The 24,073-nt window shown below is 30.7% G+C and overlaps 3 protein-coding genes across 3 annotated transcripts in view; 1 reads left to right on the forward strand and 2 right to left on the reverse strand.

Annotated features, from left to right (window-relative positions):
* The window catches only part of LOC118204917 (uncharacterized), a 39,580-nt gene extending 36,999 nt beyond the window's left edge, over positions 1 to 2,581 (reverse strand). Inside the window, exon 1 of the mRNA XM_085823422.1 lies at positions 887 to 2,581. Within this exon, the coding sequence (XP_085679548.1) occupies positions 887 to 1,542 (656 nt within the window). The 5' untranslated portion in view covers positions 1,543 to 2,581. The remainder of the gene's footprint in view (positions 1 to 886) is intronic.
* A 247-nt stretch (positions 2,582 to 2,828) lies between these two features.
* LOC118187378 (uncharacterized) lies at positions 2,829 to 15,615 on the forward strand. Its single transcript, XM_085823423.1, has 4 exons — positions 2,829 to 3,185; positions 11,288 to 11,365; positions 14,338 to 14,401; positions 14,504 to 15,615. Exons 1-4 carry the CDS (start codon positions 2,982 to 2,984, stop codon positions 14,722 to 14,724), a joined length of 567 nt encoding a protein of 188 aa, XP_085679549.1. The 5' UTR covers positions 2,829 to 2,981; the 3' UTR covers positions 14,725 to 15,615.
* A 2,100-nt stretch (positions 15,616 to 17,715) lies between these two features.
* The window catches only part of LOC118187379 (ribosome biogenesis protein NOP53-like), a 73,793-nt gene continuing 67,435 nt past the window's right edge, over positions 17,716 to 24,073 (reverse strand). The window contains exons 9-12 of the mRNA XM_035357589.2: positions 22,041 to 22,096; positions 21,677 to 21,863; positions 17,921 to 17,997; positions 17,716 to 17,835 (exon numbers count right to left, since the gene is read on the reverse strand). Coding sequence (XP_035213480.1) covers positions 17,775 to 17,835; positions 17,921 to 17,997; positions 21,677 to 21,863; positions 22,041 to 22,096 — 381 coding nt within the window. The 3' untranslated portion in view covers positions 17,716 to 17,774. The remainder of the gene's footprint in view (positions 17,836 to 17,920; positions 17,998 to 21,676; positions 21,864 to 22,040; positions 22,097 to 24,073) is intronic.

The raw sequence follows: 24,073 nt of genomic DNA on the forward strand, positions 1-24,073 counted from the left end.
GAGTTTGCGATTCTGCACTTTTTCCCAATTTTGCAGTGAATATTTGTCATGATTAAGCAGTTTTGTTACATAAAATTTTTAGCATCAGTGTAATTCGGCTAGTAGATTGTTGGAAAAAATGTTGAGTAAATAAAAAGAAAAAAAACACGTCTTTACTTCGTGAAGACAAAATGGCGGCGAAAAAAAAAATAGAGGGTTGCTGTAGCAGAGTTGGTCGCCAAAAAATCGCCAAGTTACCATAATCCAAAGATCAACCAAAAAAAAAAAAAAAAAAAAAAAACAGCATGGAAATTCTATGACATACAGAGTAATAAATCTATTAAATTCAGGTTTTTCTTTAAACATTTTGATTGCACTGAATTAAGTGCAATAACAAAGTATCTTTAACAGTGTTGGTTTAAAGAGTTAACAATGCCTAAATAGAAAAGACAGTGGAAAACTGTTAGTTACACCCAGTTACACTCCTAGCAAACAAAATATCTACATGGGCATTTTTCCTCTCTTGCAGTTTGAACATAACCAATCTTCCATTTGAACATCCCCCACAAAAACAACTTTGCCCCTTAGGCAGGTAACTCCAACGTGGTTTCCAAAATTAAATAATCAAATGATTAAAAAATTCATTTTTATAATTTCACAATTTTATTTGGAGACACATATAACCAAGAATGTTATTAAAGCTAAAATATATATTATAGTGTTTTATTTTACTGTCCATCTTACTAAGATGGTAAAAAACTTTATTGTGCATATTTTATGCTTAGTTCCTTTTCTTCTACAACTGCTAAATTAAACTATGCTAAGTAATACAGATATCATTTGGTTATTACTGAACAATAAAAAGTTAGGATAAAAAATAAAGTATTATATAAAAGTAAAGGCTTACGAATTTGGAGTCTCTGCATCCTCTTGGAAAGCAAGTGCACGGAAATCCTGAAGTTCTACTATTGGATGATATGCAATCTGAACTCCGCAGTTGAGAAGAACCAATAAGTGTTCTGGATTGCTTCGAATAAATAAGTCATAATTTGAAGCTTTTTGAAGATCTTTCAAAATCTGAACAAAATTACAATAATTTACTTTCTTCAGATGGTGAAAAAGGTATTTCATTTGCTCAGCTCCACATTCAAAGAAAAGATCTGCTGTGTTCATATATGGGAAGCAAACTGCATCAAGAACTGACACAACAAGGGCAGAATCTGTACAAACTTTGTCCAATAACAACTTTATTAACTTCGGTGCTGTTTTCTTCATTATCATCTTCATGAATTGTGACCTTAAACTGCTCTTATAATTTAAACGGGGTTTCTCAAATGTTATGATGTTGGGAACATAATCGAAAGAAGCAGGAAATAATGACGTCTCTATGCAATGAGAAAATGTCTTAACCTGTTTTAAATAAAGTCTAACTGTTTCCGGTTCAAAATTTGCTGCCAGTCTTTCCAAAGTATTTCTAGTAAAACTGCGAAAGAAACATGATGTCACAGCATTTAAGATTGAATCTTCTTGCTCCATGAGAGTAAAAATTTTAATTAGTTTCATGTTAGGAGAAACTGCAACATCAGTGTTAGGATTGGAAATTAGACTAAAATTTCTACTAGATCTGTCAATATTTTTTTGCTCATAATCGAAAACGCCGACAGATCAGCATTTATTGGAAAATAGGAATATCTTCGAGGAGGTACACATAAATCTAAAGCAGAAAGTAGAGTTGTATTTGACTTTTCATGAAACTCAAGAACACTCAAGTCCAAAAACTCCAGTGAACTAGCATCAATGAGCCAACAATAATGAAACATCTTTAGAATCTCGAATTCTCTTCTTTGGTAATAAATACACTTCTATTTCAAACCTATGCTTAAAATCTTTCTCTCTTGTACCCCCCAAAATTCAAGAGAAAAAGAAACACCAGAAACCTTAACAAGTATATCAGCACCTAAGCAAACCTACCACTGCAAGAATTCTGTATCCTTAAAGATGCAGAAGTGCAGCAAGAAATATGTTCTGATATACATCTCCAGGGCCGTTTACAAGGGAAAAAGTCACGCTTAAAATGTGTATGTAATTTTTGCAATCATGTACAATGAAAAGGTAAAGATGTGCTACTTTTTGTTAATCAATGCTCTATTCAAACCCCTCTAGAAATAAATTCATACATAATAAGTTATTTAGAGGATGTTAATTAGACGATTAAAAAAAATATATATACTTCTTAAAATTCTTATTAAAATATTAAAAGGCTTTGATCGACCACTATTACTGCAATCTTAGTGTTGACAGACAGAAAAAATACTGATAACAAAACGACAAATGAAGACGCCTGTTGTCAATAGACGCCACGCACTTCGCTCTTCCATATTGCCAGCTTTGTCTGTAAGGAATGGAATTGATCTTTTGACAGGTGGTGCAAATCTCACTTTACAGGGTAACCGTGACTTAACCATGGTAACGGATGATTTTTGTTTACATCGGAAAAAAACAATACAAAGTTCCTATTTACTATTCTCTGAAACGCGAAATTTTCCCCCTTTCTATATACCTTTCCTTCGCACCTATGTTTGATTTTTCGCGCATCGGCGCAGAAAGACCTAGCGGGTCCAAAACAAGACACCTGTCTACTCTGTCGTTTGTCTGTCTGTTTACATTTGGATAATTGTAGTTCAAGCTCTCCTGGTATGAAAGCAAGCTAGCTACCCATTGCAACAATGACGTAATCAGTTGCCAGAGCGGTAAAGCATTGTTTGATTACCAGACGATAATAGGAAAGCCTCTTGCCAGATATACTTTGCAAATTGTTTAACTTGAATTACCTTTACATACTTTTCAATTGTCGGCAGAAAGACTTTCGATGAATGTGCATTAAATGACCCAACCAACAAAATACAAAATTGTCAATAATCGTTTCAGTTCTTTAGCAGTTTACCTATGTTCTTTCTTAGTGGGTGACATTCTGTAACGTTGGAAAAGCTAAGACTGAAATTATGCCTCCAATAATACCTTCTCCTTCTGATATTCCAGATGACAGCGAGGAACAAGAATCTACTTCTACAAATGATTTTCCAGTTGTGATGGTGGTTAGTGATTCAGACAGTATATCTGATGAAGGCAATTTTGAGCATGATGGCTATGAATTGCTGTCTCAAGATCCAGATAATTCAGTTTTATTTGATAGTGATCCTGAAGAAGTAAAGTATTTTCATATGCGCCTTTTTTTTTTTCCTTCAGAAAAAAGAATCCTGGTATTTATGTTGGCTAAAGTGCAGAATCGCCCACTTCTTTACTTTCCCCTTTATGTTTATAGGGTCACTGAGTAATTCTTGGTCACAAATAATTTCTGTTAATTAAAAACTATGAAATATAATGGGTCCAATTTTGGTATGCAGTAAGCATCTTTAAATAGCCATATATTGAAACTTTTGCTTCAATATAAATGCACATACCATTCGAATAATCGTAATTTTTAGCGACGTGGAAGTAATTCGTGGTCATGGGGTAGTTATCCATGCTAAAATAAATATTGAATTATTTTGTATGACGATGTGTTACAACAAGTAGGCTAAGTTATGCAATTTAGTAAAAATCTTAATTGGAGAAAAATAATGCACAAATTTTGTGTGCCAGTAAGAATTTATTTGGTAGAAACTGTGCTTTCTACAAAATAGTAATTATCTTAAAAACTTTTATTACATTTATACTTTGCAATGGGTAATCTAATGTGACTGGATCCACATTTTTCAAATCCATCAAAAATGAATGTTTGTTTTTCCACTCGGTCTGGCTTTGGCCAATGCTAGTTTTTGGATCTTCTTTTAAGGAATTTATGCAGATATCACTGATGTGTAATTTAGTGGCCTTTCCAATAAAAATAGATTTTAATCATAGTACATAGCATAATAATTGTGTCCCTGTATTATGTTTTGTATATTTTGAGAACTATTTTTTAATGAAGTAGTATTTCTTTTACTGTACAATCTAATTAGAATCATTTATGTCCTCTTGCCTTCGTTTCCTCTTATTTTTTATATTATCTGTAGATATTATACATACTTTGGTAATAAATTTTCAGCATAAGTGTTTTTTCCTCTCATTCCCTTTCATTGCCTGTTTTCTTTTTATCTTTCAGTAGATTAGTTTTTTGAAGGAATTATTCTAGGTATTTGTTTATTAAAACATAGGTATTCAAAGAAGGAGGATACCAATGGTTGTTAAGAGTTGTTAGATCCACACCCAAAAAATTAGAGTTAAAACTGGTGCAGTTCAAAGCCTAAGACCCAGAATCATCGAGGCTCGAATTTGGATTCTGGACCATCAATTTAAATCTGTTAGGATGACATGTGGGAACTGCAAAATTAAAGATATGAAATGGTTGCTTATAAAGTAATAAAGCATTAATGACATTAAGGGAACCAAAATTAATAAAATAAAGTTTAATGTTAACATTTATTTTACTAAACATTTCTTTTAACCTAAGTTGTTTAAACAATTTCATCTTAGGCGACTCTCTGTGTTTTTAATTTTATAGAGATGTATAGTTTCTTATTTGGGTACAAACTTATTGACTTGCCCTCAACGTCCTATAACTGCCTGGTAGAGATTTCTCCCTAAATAGTCCATTAAAATCTTTATTTAAAACTATACTGCAGGTTTTGCCGTCTATTAATTGATTGCTGATAGGGATATTGCCATCATAATAGCAATAAACACTTTACGGTACTTTTCCGTTTTGCCGGCGCAAGTGATAAAGTCGCCAATAATGGTACAACCGATGTCAAACGGAATATTCTCGCTGGTAACCTTTTACGCCTCATTTTCAAAACAAGTCGCAGCTTTTTCTTATCAGATTGATTCTTTCAATACTGGCATATAATTACATAGAATTTTTATCAGATAGTTCAGTTTTATGTCTAAGGCCATTTTCGGTAATTAAGTCAATTAGGATGCAATCACAGCTCTTACCCGAAGCCGAAAATATAGAAAAGGAAAGTCAAGGGTTAAATTCGTCAATTCTAATGAGAATGCATTAGTGAAGTAAAGCACTGCAGTTTTACATAATTTCTGAGTAAGCTATTTGTACGCATTTAAATATTTCTTGCATTTGAACTTGTGTTCCAAATTAAGATTTACTTGAAATTAATGTAGATAATTACTTAGAGCATTAGATTTTTGTAGAGTAGTTTACGTGAGATGAGATCGCTTGGGGTCACGTGATATGAACCGGCAAATTAGGATGTTGAACCATGAAAGCATAGTAAATTCTTAATGTCTTTTTATAAATTTATTGTCTTTTTATAACGTTTTAAGTGATATTAAAATGTTTATGCCTTTAAAAAAAGAATTCTTAGAACTAAAATTTTTTATGTGTATACTGTATGTTGTCGCCAATAAAGTCTGCTTGGCGAGATTTGCGCCGGCGAAATGGAAAAGTACCCACTTTACTTATAACATCATTTAGCATTTCTTTCTATTTGCTGTTCCATTAGTTAAAATATTTTGTAGCTGTTCTTTGTCAGTTTGTAAGTTGCTTGGCAATTTTTTCCTTCCTTTTATATATTATATATTTCTTAAATGCTAGGTGTCACTATTTTGATTTGACGTCTTTCCTGACAATCACATTTTTAATCTTTTTAGTATTATTATTATTACTGAAATGGGATTTTTATGATTTGAGATTTGCCAAGCAGCTATTTTATTTTTTCAAGAAAGCACTATGGTACACAAGAAAAAGACAAAATACAAAAGAAATATCTCAAGTAATTGGGACAAAAATCGACTTATGGTACATTTGCTTTCGAACATCATATTCTCTGTTCCTGCAGTACATGAGAAAAAGGGGAAAAATTATAATCAGGATTTTATGGGAAGTCTGTATAATAAATCATTCCGCTTATTGGACCTCCAGATTTAACATCTTGTACTGTATGCTTTAGAAAGGCCTTTTTTTTTGGCGAACTTACTGTTTGAGATTGAGCAGTGCAATTACAAATAAAATAGTTACTTTTTGGTAAAAACTTTGATAAGGCTGTATGGCATTTTTTAGGTTGGAAGAATATAAATGATTAAATGCAAGCAATTAAGTATTATAAAAGAGTACTGAACAGGAAATAACTCCTATGACGACCCTGTAAACATCAAGCATAAATTAGGATACTTTTGTAAAATGTTTTAATGTAATAAAAATAATCCTTTGCTCATTTTAAATAACTAAGTTTAAAGTGAGAGCAAAATTTAAAGGAAAATTATTAAAACTATGTGAATGACAAAGCTCTTGTTAATGTATGTTAAAATCAAGGCCACCATTGCTTTGAAAAAATTTAGCTAGCAGGTTTGAAAATTTTTTTTTTTCTTAAGTAATTTTAGCTTATTATAATTAGCTTAATAATTTAGTCATGTGTCATTAAATAAATTATTTGAAATGTCTTTGATATTTTACAGTTTGACAAAAAAATTTTTTTTTTTTTTTTTTTTTTTTTTTTAATAAAATGGGAGAAAATAAAGTCTGACCAAGAATTATGTCATGTCTTTGAACAAACATTCGTTTCTATGAGCACCTGGACTGTAGGCCCTATCCCCATCAAAGCAGTAGTTTATTTTCAAACATTCAGCAAGAATTAATTATCTGTGATACTGAGCAACTGGGAATTACATCAGCTAATCATATGAGTTATTGTAAACCTAGTCTTTCTTCCAAATATGTATAATTCCTTTTATCAGCAGGAATAGTATTGTATTTCTTCATGTCATTTAAGCAATAATTTTAAGAAACTTTGTGCAAAATGTAAAGTATAATTTTTTCATTATGAAATATATTACTGGATCTCTTGAAGCATTATATGATACATGGATAATATTAGTTATACATCATATTAGTTAGATTTTTAGGCTGATCTTTGGAATATGGTAACTGGTAGTTTGGCTACATTTTGGAGGTGATAAAGGTTACTACCTAGGACTTTGGTAATAATGTGAGAAGCACTCAGTTCCGATTACGCATTATTTTGTGTGAGGGAAATGAGAGATCATGAGATATGTCATGTGACATTAATGGACGAATTACAGTTGTTTAATCGGAAAAGGGGGGAAATCTGGAAATTTCGTACTTAGCTATATTTTGTGTTGTGTGAAACATGACATTAATGGACGAATTACAGTTCTTTAATCGGAAAAGGGGGTTAATTTGGAAAAGCTTCATTGTGTGTTTTGTGAAATAGTGTTGATTAATTTTCGGATTGAATGGCGCTATATAAAGCGAATTCTAAATTTTTAATGCGTTTATCTGATAATAATGACAAGTTGAGATTGTGTGAAAGGAAAGATATTACAAGTTTAAATGGCGGTGCAAGAAATATGGTGAAAATGGACATTTTGTGAAAAGGAATGTAAGGAAGGGTACGTGGTTTGCTGAAAGTAGTTTGAGTATAGGTGAAATTTTATTAATTTCTAATTACTTGGAGAATAGACTTCCAGTTGACTACTGGATTTAGAAAATAGCAGTAGTACTGCAGCGACGTAATGAAGATTCTAAAGAAGATTAGGTAAGTTAGTATTTTTAATCATTTAAGGATATTATTTTTATGCATTGTTCTAAATGTAAGGATTAAATAAATTAAAATGGTATTATTTGAAAATTGTTATTAGCAATGATTTAGTTAAAAGTAATTAGGATCGTAATCTAATTTTTTTAATTTAATGTATGTGCTTATTTATATTTTAAGTAGTGTTTTTTAATTTAATTATATTTTAATTTAATGATCGTGATTTTGTGAGTTATATGTTTGTAGTATTTTGGAATACGTTTGAGTAGTATACGGTGAGTATTTTCATGCATTTTCGTGAAATTTTTCTAATTTATGAGAAAAAAGCAGTGTACATGGATATAGTGAAGAGTGTGCGCAATGCCATTTTTGTGCAATTCTGGGATGTAAAAGTAAGTCGATGTGTACATGGTTTAGTGATATTTTAATTAAATGATAGTTATTTTGTGAATTTTATGTTTGTAGGAATTTGGTATACGTTTTAGTTGAAGTAAACATGCATGGAAATAATTTAAATATTTGTCACTAAGTATTTGTAATGTTTGCGGTATGAATTCGTTGGTGACGTTTATAATATAATAGATAATTTAGAGGTAAAGTTTTTAGATATTTTATTTATTTTATACGTGGAAATGTTCATCCTTGGAAAGGGTATATACTTTTTCGCGATAAGGTAATTTCATATATGTGCTTTTTACCAAGTTTAAAGATTCACAGAATTTTTTCGCATTTTCGTGCAAATTTTTGTAATTTATGAGAAAATAGCAGTGTACATGGATATAGTGAAGAGTGTGCGCAATGCCATTTTTGTGCAATTCTGGGATTTTTTTTAGGTAAAAAAAGTCGACGTGTACATGGTTTATGTGTATGTGTTATTGTGAAAAATGCGCAAGGATTTTGCGATTGTGCACTTTTTCCCAATTTCAGTGAATATTTGTCATGATCAAGCAGTTTTGTTAGATAAAATTTCTAGTATAAGTGTAATTTGGCTAGTAGATTTGTTGGAAAAAGTGTTCAGTAAATAAAAAGAACAGAAACATGTCTTTACTTCGGGAAGACAAAATGGCAGCGGGGAAAAAAAAAAAAAATAGGGGGTTGCTGTAGCAGAGGCTGTCGCCAAAAAATCGCCAAGTTACCATAATCCAAAGATCAACCGATTTTTAATTAGAGTTTTTGCAAATCTTAATTTTAGTGAAATTTAGATGCAAAATCCAGTGAAGTTATGTAGCATATTATAAATTATTGGGAATGCTCATATACCATAGAAAATATGATTCATTAAACCTTATATAGAGTACTTTATTAAAAGTACTAAAATATTTTATGTGCAGAAGAAGTACTTGCTTTTGTAGGAAAGGCAATTAATGTAACTGGCTTCATCATAGCTAAAGTAAAACATGTTTATCAAAATAATATATGTAGTATCCACATCCTTATATTGGTTTTTAAACTGAGTTCTTTATTAATTACTTGCAATAAACTTATTTTCAAGGGAAGGAAATTAATGTGCTAACAAATACAAGTATATTAAAGTGGGGACAGTGCTGCAGTGCAATATTCCATTTCAGTATGTGTCCCAGAAAAATGTCTCATGTTTTATAAATTTCCTGGATTTTGTTAGAAATTTAGTTTGCATGAATTTTTTTAATACTATTCCATATTGCCAACACATTTTTGTGGGATTAGATATATAAGATATCTCAAAACTGCACACACATACTTTTAGAGAAGATAAAAGACACTGATATGAATCTTACTCACTTAGGAAAACATGGACTCAACATACCCAGTGCAGAAAATATAAGAAACGCAAAGATACAAAAAGTAATGTAAAACATTTTATTAGGTGAAACTTGACAGAATAGTAATTGGTAGATGTTGAAAAGATTCATAAAAAGTGTTCAAATTTCCATCCATTCATAGTGATGAATGCCTGTCTTTGATACAAGCATGAATTGCCTAAAATTTTCTAAAATATGTGGAGTCTCGTAGAAATTAGCAGCAGTGATGTCAATTCTTGCCAAAAAACAATCATTTCTTAAACAACAATCTTGAAAATCCCTTGCAGAAAGAAATCGATGTTAGATAAATAGGGTACCAGCAGCTCATCCATTACCATCAGCTAAATCCATATGCAAACTGTAAAACTAAGCATGTTCTCCATATGATGATGCAACCTTTAATCAAGAATTCGTAGCTTCTCACCTGGGTTGCTAACATACAATGCCATCTATCCACTGATAGCCTTCCTTTTTGCATGAATGCGGCTCATACTGATATTTTGTATTTCCTCCCAAAGTACGCACATCAAGGTTTGAGACATCCTTCATGCATCATTGAGGGAGTTAGACAACATCAATATGAAGCTTGTCTTAAAACTCCACGTAGACTTTGGGTAAGAGAAGAGGACATTAAAATTAACCATATTCACATAGGAAACCCTGACTAGACAAGCAATCCACAAGAGATAGAAGGGATACAAACACATGGGAAGAACACAATATAGAAAGCAATTGTAAAGTACTTAGCAGTATAACAAATGGTAAGCATAGAGTACAGTTTCACAGGAGCTATTCAGAACTCCATTTGCAGTAAAGCATGCCTGCCACTCGCATTACATGAATTTTCTAACATTTTCAAAGATGCATAGAACTCGCATCTGATTGGGTGCTTTTTCCAATATGTTTTTACAGCAGTTAGCCCATATGTAAAATTTATGTCAGCCAACTCAGTACAGTGTTGAATAATGTAAGCTTGAATGAGGAAGCTCAAGATGACAGTATGCAGTACCATCTATCTGTTTTTAACCTTCTTTTTTCTATGTGAATATGGTTTATATCGATGTTCTTTACCTTCTTTCGAAGTTTGTATGCAAAGTTTTGAGATTATGTGTCCAGTAACCAAATAATCATGCTTTTTCAATGTACACCAACTCCAAGAAAAGGGGAGGGGGGAAATCCTATATTTTTTATTCTACCTGGCAGATTGATGAAATTCATCTTGCACTTTCATGTCTCGAATACACAATTTAATATATATATATATATTAGAGTTATATCTAGCATACATATTTTGACATAAAATTGAACTTCTGAAATGACATGCTAGTTTTCCAAATTTTGCAAAATTTGTTGAGAAATATATTGAGCAATTCCAAAATATAGTTTACTGCACTTTTTCTCTTTTTGCAAAGAGTAATTCACTTCGGCAAACTTCTCACTTTGTGTTAACCTTTCATTTGGAATGTGTGGAAGAAGTTTATTGTTTCTTTTCTCTTTGAAATATTTTTTAATCACAATTCTTATTTTTAGAATTTTCTTTCTTTTTAAAGAATTTTATTTTAATTATTTGAGTTCTGCAGTTGAATTATAGCTCTTCAAATAGTTGTTTTAAAATTTTCTATTCATTCATTTGGATTATATACTTTGTTTAATTCATATAGATTTTTAATAATTTTCTGTGTTTCGTTATAGATATTTTTTGTGTAATTTTTGCTGTTTCATTATGGATATATTTTTTTAAAATTTTGTCAATTTGTTGGTGTTTTATGTAATTTTGTTCTTCATATGCTAGGTTGGTGACTTTGTGGGAGGATTGAGTGAATAATCTGAGAGTACCCAAATTTTTCCATAGATTTTTTAGATAGTCATCATACCTAAGAAGTGCATTCTTTAAAAGCTATATTATGTTTTGCAGTTATTTTGTATATATGTATTTTGTTTTTTAATTTTGATCTTATTTATTTTTATGTATAGGATTCAAATTTCACATTGGATCAAGAAGAATGTGAAGCATCTGCAACCAATACAATAAATCATCACTTTTTGTTACCAGTAAGAAAATGCTTTTAGTTTTATTTTGAATAGTTTAATAATAACAAATGAGGATTTAAGAAAAAAGTGCTATCAAAATTTAATGTTAATTTCAGTTGAAATCGCTTTGCAGCATATCGCTTTCTCCTTCGTGTAATAAACAAGATCTTTGCCATTAACTTTCAAAAATGCATTTATCTTCTTTTCCTTAAAATTGGTGCCAACTAGTTAAAAAAAAAAGGTACTATTCCATTTTGAGGACCGTAAAAAAATTGCAGCAAAAATGTATGCGCAAAAGCACTAAATCTAGTGTACGCACTGATTTCAGATTGCGTAAGTTTATATAGTTCTATATTTCTTAAGACGCCACTGAAATACTAGTTTAATTTTTAAATCCTTTTTTGATATCCTATGGATTTAATAATTTGGGAATTGACCATGACGAAAAGTTTGCAATAGAATTTTGCATGAATGCAGAATCACCCACTGCTTGACGTATTTTTAAGAATTGCACATACTCGGTATCCATGTACACATCAACCTATAGTGGATGGACAAAAATGTGGGAACACCTTGTGAAATGCATGTTTGAAAAGAAAGATTGATTTTAATGAAATATATAGGTGGCGCTGGCGTTTTTGACTACTGACGCCACCTATACAACTTCGTAAATGTGCTAAACAGTTCAGTTGTTGTCGGAGTACTGTTATGTGAGGTTGCCATTCCATTATGTCAGAGTTAACAGACTTCGAATGTGGCCAAATTGTTGGAGCACGTATGGTAGGTGCTTCCGTAAGCAAGGTAGCCGAGGTGTTTAGTGTTTCAAGAGGTACTGTATCGAAGATTTATTGCGCATATTTGCAAAGCGGAAAAACATAATCTGCTAAATCACAGCGCGGACAAAAGTGTGCCCCGAGTGATCGTGACAGACGATCATTAAGGGCATTTGTGACGAAAAATAAGAAGACCACAGCTGCAAAAGTTACTGCTGAAATGAATGTTGTGTTACCGAACCCTGTGAGTACTAAAAACAATTAGATGGGAGCTTCATAAACAGGGAATTGCTGGCCGTGCTGCAATTGAGAAGCCACTCATCAGTGATGCTAATGCCCGTAACAGGAAAAGGTGGTGTTTAAGTCATAAAGCCTGGACTATAGAGCAGTGGAAGCGAGTAATATGGTCTGACGAGTCTTCTTTCACATTGTTTCCCACTTCTGGCCGAGTTTACGTCTGGAGAACGCCATCTCAAGCCTATAATACAGACTGCTTGTTGCCAAGAGTGAAACCTGGCGGGGGTTCTGTTAGGGTTTGGGCAGCCATATCGTGGTTCTCTGCTAGCCCCATGATAACTGTGTCAGGGCACATGACTGCCAAGACTTATGTGAACATTTTGGCCGATCAAGTTCATCCCATGGTACAAACTTTGTTCCCCGATGGTGATGGTGTCTTCCAAGATGACAAAGCCCCTGTTCACACAGCTCACATTGTCCAGGACTGGTTTTCTGAGCACGAGGATGAGTTGTCCCATCTCCCCTGGCCACCACAGTCACCAGACCTGAATATTATCGAACCTTTGTGGTCTACATTGGAACGGAAAGTGCGTTCTCGTTATCCACCGCCAACATCGTTATCTGAACTTGCCACCGTTTTTCAGGAAGAATGGTATAATATTCCCCTGGCAAACATACAGGAACTGTATTTATCCATTCCGAGAAGACTGCAAGCTGTTTTGAATACCAACGGATTTCCTACACCATATTAAGCAAAGAAACATGTTTTTTTAAAGGTGTTTCCATATTTTTGTCCAACCCCTGTATTTTCACTTAAAAAAAATTCTCAGAATTGCACAAAAATGGCACTGCGCACACCCTTTATCTATGTACACATTGACCAATTTTCACTTAAAAAGTAAAAGAAAATTGACAAAAATCCAATTGTTTTTACCCTTGCAAAAAGAGGCAAATAAATAAGTGGGCAATTCTGCACTTTACTAAGAATTTTTTCAAAGAAAAGGCATCATTCATTATATAAAATTAGAGATGAAATTATGCTTTAGTGATAACTCGGTAGCAAAATAGTGATTCAGGCATCCATTCAGTTATGTTTAGCAATTTTTATATAAATTATAATAATGATCTGAAATAGTTATTTACTCTTATGCTTCAATTCAGTCATGTTTAGCCTTTTTTATATAAATTATAATAAAAAAGTATTATATGAAATTAACCTTTCATCTAAATTAAAACATCAATCTTAGATAGTTATTTACTATTATACTTCCTTTCTTGCATTAGGGTTGCCGGAATTATTTTTGGCAGCACTGGCATCAAGAAAAGTTAGGCGATGTTTTACAGCCCTCAAAACCGAATAGTACAAAAAAAAAAAAAAAAAAAAAAAAAAAATCAAAATATTATTTGTATTAAAATGTTGCTCAAATTCATGTTTTGCAGCTGTTGCATAATACTAACATACTAATGATTAATAGACATATAGCTTTACCAAAGTATAAAATCTTTCACTGGAATCATTTATACATTTTATACTCAAATGGAGATTTTTTGTACTGTTAAAAATCATTGTGAATTTAAATGACTTTATTCTCAAATAATATAGTAGAAATTTAAAATGGGCGAAAAGCAGATTTAATTTGGTATAAACTTTTGTTGATAGTGATTAATTTAATTCATCATTGCAATGCAGTATTCTATTATCACTAATCAAAGTTTCTTTTAAAAATTATTTTTAAATCTTATAACAAAATTAGTTTGAAAAATTTCGTATATTTTATTAATTTTTATCACTTTTGTAATGCATAGCCCACAAACAAGTCATGCATGATAGTAGATGAGGTCCGTATCAGTTTCTCTACAAAAGCGTGGAGCTATACTGTTAAATTAATACAAGCCTAAAGTTGAATTTTGCTTGATTTTAAAAAGATGCTTATTTTGCTACGTGATGCATTATGATATTAAATATTTAACATTATCTTTAAGGCACCATCAAGTGATTCCACGAATTCTGAAGTGACTGATCCTCCCAGAGAAGAAATGAATGAAGGTAATATTGCTGTAAATGGAATTTTATTAATAAGCTGATTAAGAAGTAAATGTTATATTTAATTAATTTTGGACTTCTGATTCATTTTGTTCTCCATCACAGGTCTCATTGAAACAATTAAATCAGTCATGAAAGGAATCACATTACCTACTTCCAATTTACCACAGTGGGCTCATCTGGTGCCAGAGGAAGAATGGAAAGCTGCATTGTTATCAGAAATGCATTCCCGAAAATTACACTGCAGCAAAGATTGTGAAAATAATTGCACTCCTTTATCAGAAAAAGATAACGAACCAGATGATCGAACTGATGTCTTACGATAACTGTTAGGAGGAATGCACGAATTACTCTACATAAAATTATTCATAAATAAATGCATAACAGTTCTGCATAAAATCAGTAAAATATACTGACTTGAAGAATCAATCTCTTAAGATGACATTCTGGACAAAAATTGTATTTGACTTATTATGGTGAACTATTTTAAACAGGATGCTATAAAATAGAAGTTATAACATACTTTATAAAATTGTTAATCTTATATATAGTTTATTGACTTGGAACATAACTGCAAATAAAAAAACTGATATTAAGAGATGGCCACTAGATAAATTAGTAAATAAAAGTTTAAACTGTATTTTTGTTGTATATAGAATATGTAATTTCTAGCCTAATATCAATCTTGTAATTTTCTGTACACTTTATTTCAACTAATAACATCTCACATGTGTTTGATTATTTAAGGGTTGTATTAATTGTTGCTTTAAAATGTTAAAATTTTGGGTGAAGCAAGTAAAGAGCCTGTTAAGTATACCTGAAATAGAGGCCAGGAAGTAATATTAAAGATATACATCATAATGTTATGAACATCATCCCATTTGAATTAATTTCATTTAAATTATCACCATTTTGGGGAGGAAAAGAGTGCTCTTTCTTAGTAAATTTATATAAACAGTGATCTTCGCTTAAAATTGCATATTTTTCTTTTCCATATTTAAGAAACATGCTGATAATTCATATTTATTATTAATTGTAATTAACTAATAAATTCAATAACTCAAAATGTCTTTTTATACCTATATTTTGTTATTTACTCTATATGCCATACATTAATTGCTGCATTTACATAATTTTAAAATAGTACGGAAAGCATATATCAGCAGAATTTGAGCACATTTATATCTTAATATAATAAAATTAGTTTCTGCCTTGTATTCTCATACTTTATGTTGTGCTTGTTGTTCTAAAATATATTATAAAATACATGATTTCTGTATGCAGTATTTGTTTTCTATTCACTTAAAACACATATTTTAACATTAATTATTGAGTGTTCAAATTTAATCTAATGCACAATATTATAAAAGCAAACGTTAATTTTTATCCTATTTCATAGCTATAAAAATTATAAATTACTAGAAGTGTGTTTATAATTTCAGAGCAAACATCAACATTTAAAAAATTTTTAAGTCTTTCCATAGTTAGATTAAAAGTTATTTTTAAAAATTTTTCTTTCCTATTTATGCTTTTTTTGGGGGAAAGGAGATGCTTTCATGGAGAACTATCTAAAGAAAACTGGTTCATATCAACACCCATGCAGCCAGCCTGTCCAATGGGATTCAAACCCCAATTGAACTGCCAGTGTTGAGTTTATCCCTTGGCCACTAGTTTGTGTAAAACTTCTGAATAATAATTACACTTAAGTTTCTAGATATCTTGAGTGTGAGACTGAAATACAAAGAAAAATGTGTGTATGCGTTAGAAAGGATATTCTTTATTGGTTCTTGTTAAAACCCAAAAATCTTACTGTGTGCTTTCGTTCAACTAGTTAAATCAATCAAAATCACTACGCTGTATAATAAAAACCTGAAAATTGATATTAGGTAACAACTCTGATTAGTAGAAGTGTTGATGGCTGCAAAAAGAAAGATTTCCTTTTTAACTGCTTTAGTAAGCAGATATGAAACTTCCTGGGAGTTTGATTTTAAATTTGTACATTTTTTTCAAATAACATACTTTAAAGTTAACATCAACATTCCTCTTTTACAATCATAAGGCCCTAGCTGATGACCCCATTGATACCACGTTTTCAACAACTGCAGACTAAGGTTATATTTTAATTAGAATTTGATTTTAAATTAAAAAGGTAATATACTTTGTTTCTTAAAAAATATATCTCATATTTTTTTAATTAAATGTTTAAAACAATTTTTAAATGGCTAAGTTTAATTTATGTAGAAATACATCTATATGTGCCTGTATCTGGATATCAATTACACAATTATTTTAAAGTTTATAAAACTTATGGGGCACTTTCATTATTGAATATCTCATTTCTTCCTGCTTAGTAAATCATTAAAAAAGCATTATAAAAATTCTTTGCTTTTTGCAAGCAATAAAATAAAAGTTTTCATATACAGTCAAATTGACCACTTTTGTGGTTCTAGCGCTTATTGTATACTCTTATATTTTGCAAAAACACTCTATATATGTGGAAGTCTTGTATCTTTTATACTTCCTTATACATAAAAACTTGTTAAACAACTAGGACTAATCATTTGGTGTGGGGGGGGTAAAATTCTATAGCAGTGCGATTATTCGTTCCTGCGATTGGTTTTCTGACTTGCTAAATGCAATATGTTTTTTATTGTGGAACATGTGCACTTTTATTGTATGCTTTACTTTAGTAGAAGGATACTGATGCACAGCAATTAACTAGTCTATTACTATTATTTTAACATAATTCTAAATAATGCGTTTTTATTCACACAATCCAAATATGTGTATATTTTGTAATTAAACTGAATAATTTTTTTCCTGTAATTATTTTGGCTACTTTCAAAAATGCATTCTTTATTGCCAATTTTTACTACAATAGCGCACTTTTGCATTCTAAATTTCACTTTGAATTTCCTACGATACTTTCCTTTATTTTCTCTATTACTATACTGAATTCAACAATAATTGTGCAGGAATTTATTTTATGGTTCTTCTGAATAAATTTCAAAATTCATGAATGTTAAAGTTTCTTTGCTTTTTTATTTATATATGTATATTCATAAAAAAGGAATTTTCATAAAAGAATTAGAACAGAAATTACAGTAAACTGAGTGAAATGTTATCCATATTAATCAATGAAATTTTAGTAAATATATAACATGGATAAAAAAACTGTATGAATTACATACCTGTCATTAAAAAAATTATACTCACATTATAGCCATATACTGTTAAAATTTTTATGAAAAATGTTTCATTGAAATAGTTAACACAAAAATTGTTATGTTTAATATGAAAATAATGACTCAGTTGAATGATAATAATAAATTCAAAGGCTTTATTTTATACATCTTATACACTATTTGTTAGATGGTTATTTAAAATTTCTATGGCTCCTCTTTACTTGAACCTTCAACTTGTACTTTCTCTTTCTCCTTAAAATAAATAAACAAGTAAATAAATATTCAGAATAAATAGAAAATAATCAAAAGTTCACAGCAAAGGAAAAATATAACTTACTTTTGTCTCACTCTAGGTTCTATAAGATTTCTTCGTTGCAAACTTTTATACCGGTCTTCAAGCAAATTACCATCAGTCTATCACAAGAAAGTGGAAATTACAGTTGCGTATGAGTTTTAATTTTTCACTATATTATACATTTTGATCTGCATGTGTAATATATAAATGCATGTATAATATAGGATTAAAAAAGAACATTACTAAATAAAATATCCAAATAACAATGAATATAATGTTGAAAAGAGGAGAAAATGACAGTGAATAAAATAGAAAAAAAAAAAAAAAAAAAAAAACCAGTAAAATATAAATGTTGAAGTTTGTTCGTTATAAGAATTAGGTATGGGGCAAAGTCAATACATTTTAAAATTTTATTATAAAATGTCATATGAAAACACTGATCTTAAGAAATGAAATATAAAAAATTTTTAAGAGGATATACAAAATTAAAAAATATATTACCATGCCCAAAAGTACAACCAGATGCAAATTAATCAGAAAAAAACTTATGTTGCAGAGTTGCGATTTTACTACCTACCCAGAACTTAGGTCAAATGAAAAAAAGAAACACGTGCATAATGTCAAATTAGATCATTATTTAAAATTTATATCATGATAATGAAGTTCATAAAATTTCATACAAAGCATATATACTAAGACAAGCTATTATTTATGTGTCCATTCTCCCTTGTTCTTCCCATTCTTTTTAACATTTAACCTTTTACACTCCAACATTCCCTAAATGGAACATTGAATTTAAAATTTTACAAAAAACACAATTTTATTAATATTGCTTTGTAAAAGTTATTACATGGAGAGTAAATATGGATTGATTTTTTAGTAGCAATATAATGCTTCTAAAAGAAATAGTATCTTGATAAAAAAAAATTCATTATTTCACCTTTTTTCCTACATTTCTAAGAGCAAAATTCATATAAAATTAAAAATTCAACAAATGTTTTTAAAAATCAATGAGGATATTTAAAAAGGATCATTTTATGCATAGACAGTAATTTATCATAGAAAGATGATTATTATTTTTTACTATGAGGTAAGAAATGTGGAATGTTTCAGAAAGGGAACATTGGCGTGTAAAGGTATATTTTTTAACACGATGAAATTACTTTGATTGCCATGAATAGAGGCATACAGAAAGATTTTCCAAATGTGAAAAGTTCCAGTAAGTGTGGAAAATAGATGTTTATGACTGTTAATCTGTTTTCGACTCTCGTATATCCCCCTTCTTACCTTTCACACATTCCCATAAGGGTTTGAAGTGAGTTACAGCTGCTAGAGAAAAGCACGTGGCATTTCTTGTAGGCTAGACGCTAGAGGTTGTTTATGACTCGGAGAAAAAGGGCATATATTTTGGAATGTGGATTTCATTATTTTCCTATTGTTTGCATTTTTCGTCAGTTGTGAAGATACGCTACGATGATAAGATGTCTCATTCAAAACCATTTCAGACTGTTGAAGAGGCATTGGAATATTTTTATACATTATCAGATGATGAAGAGTATTTGTCAACTACCTCCAGAAGAAACTGTATGTTTAACAGATGAGGAAAATTTAAATGAAGATATTTTTGAGCCTGTTCTGCCAGCGGATGTATATGGAAAAATCGAAATTTCTAATAAAATAGATGATAAAATATCTCAAGAAATTTCATTCAATCCTCAAGAACCTTCATTTTCAAAGAGAAGGAAGAATTTGAAGCGAAAACTAAAGGTGGAAGAGAAAAACAGTGAACATCGGTAGTAACAAAATTTTAACAAAATTCTAAAAACTGGCAGCATTGAAAATATTTGCAAAGCTACTTTATCTCCAGTTGAAATTTTCACAAGTTCCTAACTAGAGAATATTTGCTGCTTTTAGCAAATATGACAGGTCTTTACGCAAAACAGAAAGGAGAAGTTTTAGCTGTAGATGAAAACGATATTGGGCAGTTTTTTGGATTACTGTTGTTTAGCGGGTATCATCAAGTTACCCAGCGAAGATTTATCTGTTCCAGTAGTTTCTTCTGTAATGCCAAGAAATAGATTTCGAAAACTGAAAATATATTTTCATATATAGATAATACCAAGTTGGCATTAGGAGATGAAACAGGAAACGTTTCTCCTTTTTATGAAGAACTGGAAAAAAACTTTCAACAGTTCGGCATCTTCCATTCTAAATTGAGTGAGTATAGATGAATCGATGGTCCCCTTTTATGGTCATCATTCGGCTAAAATGTTCATTGGAGGTAAATCAATTTGGTTTGGTTATAAAATATGGATGTTGTGCTTCAATAATGACTATCCAAAGGCAATGAGAATCTATAGCGGGAAAAGCTCAGTAACAGAAAACTCCCCTCTGGGATCAAGAGTTGTGTGGGAACTTTTATCAAGTGTTGAAAATCCAGGTAAGCACAAAAATTTTTTTTTATAACTCTTTTCATCCCGTAAACCGTTCACAGATTTATCTGAAAAGAACTTTAAAGCAACTGGCACAATTTGGGATTTTTGGACTGGAAGATGCCCTCTCAGATCTCCAAAGAAAGCTTCAAAATTTCAAAGAGGAAATTTTGATTACTGAAGTGAGGGACAAGTTTGCATTTGCTGCTCAAAAGACAGTGCTGTAGTAGCTATAGCATCCAATTATTCAATGCATGAACCTGTCTAAGCTAAGAGATTTTGCTGAGCCTCACAAAAAGAAAATTGATATTCCTCAGCCGTATCTTATAAAAATGTCTAATGATGGAATGGGAGGAGTCTATTTGCTAGATAGACTTCTCGGATCATATCGACCTATGTTTAGAAGCAAAAAAAATGGTACTGGAATCTATTTAGCAATGCATTAAATATGGCTGTTGTTGCTGGGTGGATTTTACATTCACATTTGCACAAAGGTACAGAAGCAGAACTGTCACATCTCAATTTCAGGAGAGAAGTAACTTTATATCTGCTTTGCATGAAAAAAAAGTCTATTCAGTTCCTGGACCTCATGCACAAAACTCTGAATCTTTGAGAAAATTAAATTCACATTATCTTGTGCCATCAACACAAGGACGTTGCACTGTATGCCAGAAGCACTGAAAACAAATGTTTTGAGTGCGAGAAAAGACTGCATCAGAAATGCTTTCCTAACTATCATGGACAGTAGAAAAAAAAAAAAAAAGACTTTTTTTATAAAAATGTCTAATGATGGAATGGGAGGAGTCTATTTGCTAGATAGATTTCTCGGAGATTATTTGTTACTTCTTTATTCTACAACTCTTTTCCTTATTTCAGTATAAACTGCTAACAATTAATGTAAAATTATTTTATAAATTCCTGCTTATCAACTACGTAATTTTTGTTTTAATTTATTACAAAAGCTTTTTTCTGTGGAAGCTTCATATTTTCTCCTAAGAAACTTTGATGGAGTAGCTTTGTGGTTCTAAAGGTGTAGACTTCCTATTAAAGTTAAAGAAACACATGCATTTTTTTTTTTTTTTTTTTTTTTTTTTTTTTTTTTTTTTTTTAATTGCTGATACTAGTGTACATCTTCAGAACTGGAACAAGAACACTTACTCTTTACATATACATTGCTATATATGACACTTCATTTTACATTATTAGCATTTTCTTTGCATTCTTATTCAATCAACTCATTGAAGCAAACTCATACAAATGTAAACTGGCTTTAACTGATGCTTTGTTTTTTCGTGTATAATTAAGATAACATCAGAAACTGTTATCAGTAATTTCTGGGACATGTATTAAAAAAATGCATATATACCTTTAAAGTTCGTAAAGAGCCAGTCAATTCTTCAGTTAGGTTAAGTTCTACATCTGGAGACTCATATTTATGTTTGCTTAAGGCTCGTGGTTTATACATCTTTTCTATTTCTCTTTCAATTTTTTTCTTATGTTTCTGATCAGATAGTTTTTCTTCTTTTTTTATTTCACTCTTGATACTTCGAATCCTTTAAGAATATAAGTTTATAGATTTAGTACAAAATTACACAACCAAAAAAAGTAAATTTTCAGTATATCAATTCAAATAACTTACGGTATTGGATATGCAGATCATAAAACAAAGAAAGGAATAGCAATTAAAAGAATGGCTTGAATTTTTTTAAAAAAAATCTTGCAATGCATACCTATAAACCTCATGTAATCTCTTTTTAGCAAGTTTTTCTTCAGCCAATTTCCTTGCCTACAAAAAATGCCAATACATCAAAACAGAGTTAAAATCAGAATAATTTGATGAATAAATATTCAATTTTTTAAATATCAGAATAAAAAAAAGATACAAATGAAATAAAAAGAAAACTACTATAATAAATCTTAGCTTTTTAGCATTTAAGCATTAACCACTGAAGATGATTTCTGTGTTGGTGATAATTTACCAATAAATGTCTGCCTTATTATGCAAAAACACAGCCATTTTCTCTTAGTCACATAGTCGCATGGTGTATCTTTATGTTATAGAGGCTCTGGCACAAAACATATTGTTACCAATACAAAACAAGCAATACATATAAAGTCTACATTATATAATTAATTAATATAGTCATTTAACATAAATTTGTATTTATTGTTTTGGGCGTTCTCATTGACAGGTTTTGCATTTCTGTTTGGTTCTTGAACCAAGAGGCAGTTGTGAAAAATACTTCCTAAAATCCACTTTCGCTGTGACAGCCTGCATTATTCTTCTGTTTTATAAAGGATTTACCAAGCTCTGATTTTAACAGGTCCTACTATTTTCTGTGCTGCATGCCTTATTAGAAATTCATATACCAAATGATTTGCTTATGTGTGATGGTAATTATCTGTTTCTTACCAAGACTGAAATCCAATGATTCCCACAATTTATAACATAGAAACACCGTCATATGTTTAAGCTTGCTCTATCTACTTCGACATGCTCGTATTTCTTTCGTTTCTTATTCTTTTGATATTAGACATGTTTATAGAAATCTTTCTTATTTTTAAACTCATGATTGTTATACTATTAGCACATTTACTGCCATTGACGAGAATATTCATAATTGGCAAAAGGATTACTTGCCAGCTACAAGATAACATGTTAAAGGCTGCCTTACCTAAATCACCAAGAATAAGTACAGCCATAACTCTTATGTATGGGGAACAAAAAATAAATAAATTACTGCCTCCCAAGCTGCAGTGCTGTTTCTCTTCAGCCCCTAATGGGAAGACATTTCGCCAGATTTTAATATAAAAGAACAGGGCTAGGACCTGGCTTTCCCCAGATGAGCTTCTCCCTGAAAAAATTAGCTTATTCTTCATCACTGCTGTTCTGAAAATCAGTTCAGGCTTATGCCTTGTTGCAGGTGTTCAGAAAAATTATTAAGCACTTATGTCCGAGATATTTAAGATGTTGTTGCAATTGTTTTCAAGGCATTGAAGAGTATTGTTTTGAAAAGTATTATTTTGAAGAATTGTTTAATGCGTATTTTAAACAGTTGCTAGTTCAACGATTCTTTCAATCTTCAATACTTTCGTTTTTAACCAACAAACTGTTTTGATCATTTCTTTTGATGCATATATTTTTTTTATGCAACAAAAGAATTAATATTTTGAAATCATTACAAAATGTTCTTGGAAGTTATATAAAGCTAATTTGATATAATATCTCAAAGTGAAATTTTATTTTCTATTCTTAAGGTATATTTTAGAATTTGTTTAAACGTACAAATTTTTTAGTGTTTTAGCATTATAGTTATTAACATTTCCTTAAGAACATTTATGTGATAATTTCTTAAAACTGATAAATAATGGCCACCCTTAATGATTATCCCAACACTGCACGATCATTAAAATTGAAAGTACACAACAGTTCAAGCTCTTACATCATTTAATTTTTGGCACGGTGATAGACAAATTGAGTAAATTTTCAGAATTTCCCAAACCATTTAACCTTGAATATACAAAGCGAAAGATAAAGAATTTTGACTCATGGATCTAATTGCTGTACGTAATTTACTAAGAATTTTCTACTGATATTGAGAAGTGTGCTAACACAATCCTTATGGATCTTACTGACATCTTACTATTAAAATCAGATTTGTCTGATGTTAGTGAAATTGATGACGAAAATCTGGTGGAAAGTTCACTTCCCATGGATATCATTGCAAAAGCGAGCATTCCCCAGACACCATAATCAACTGAC

This window comes from Stegodyphus dumicola, chromosome 9 (assembly GCF_044657685.1).
Source record: "Stegodyphus dumicola isolate Sdum_Otavi_A_Nest chromosome 9, ASM4465768v1".
NCBI classification, from domain to species: Eukaryota; Metazoa; Arthropoda; class Arachnida; order Araneae; family Eresidae; genus Stegodyphus; species Stegodyphus dumicola.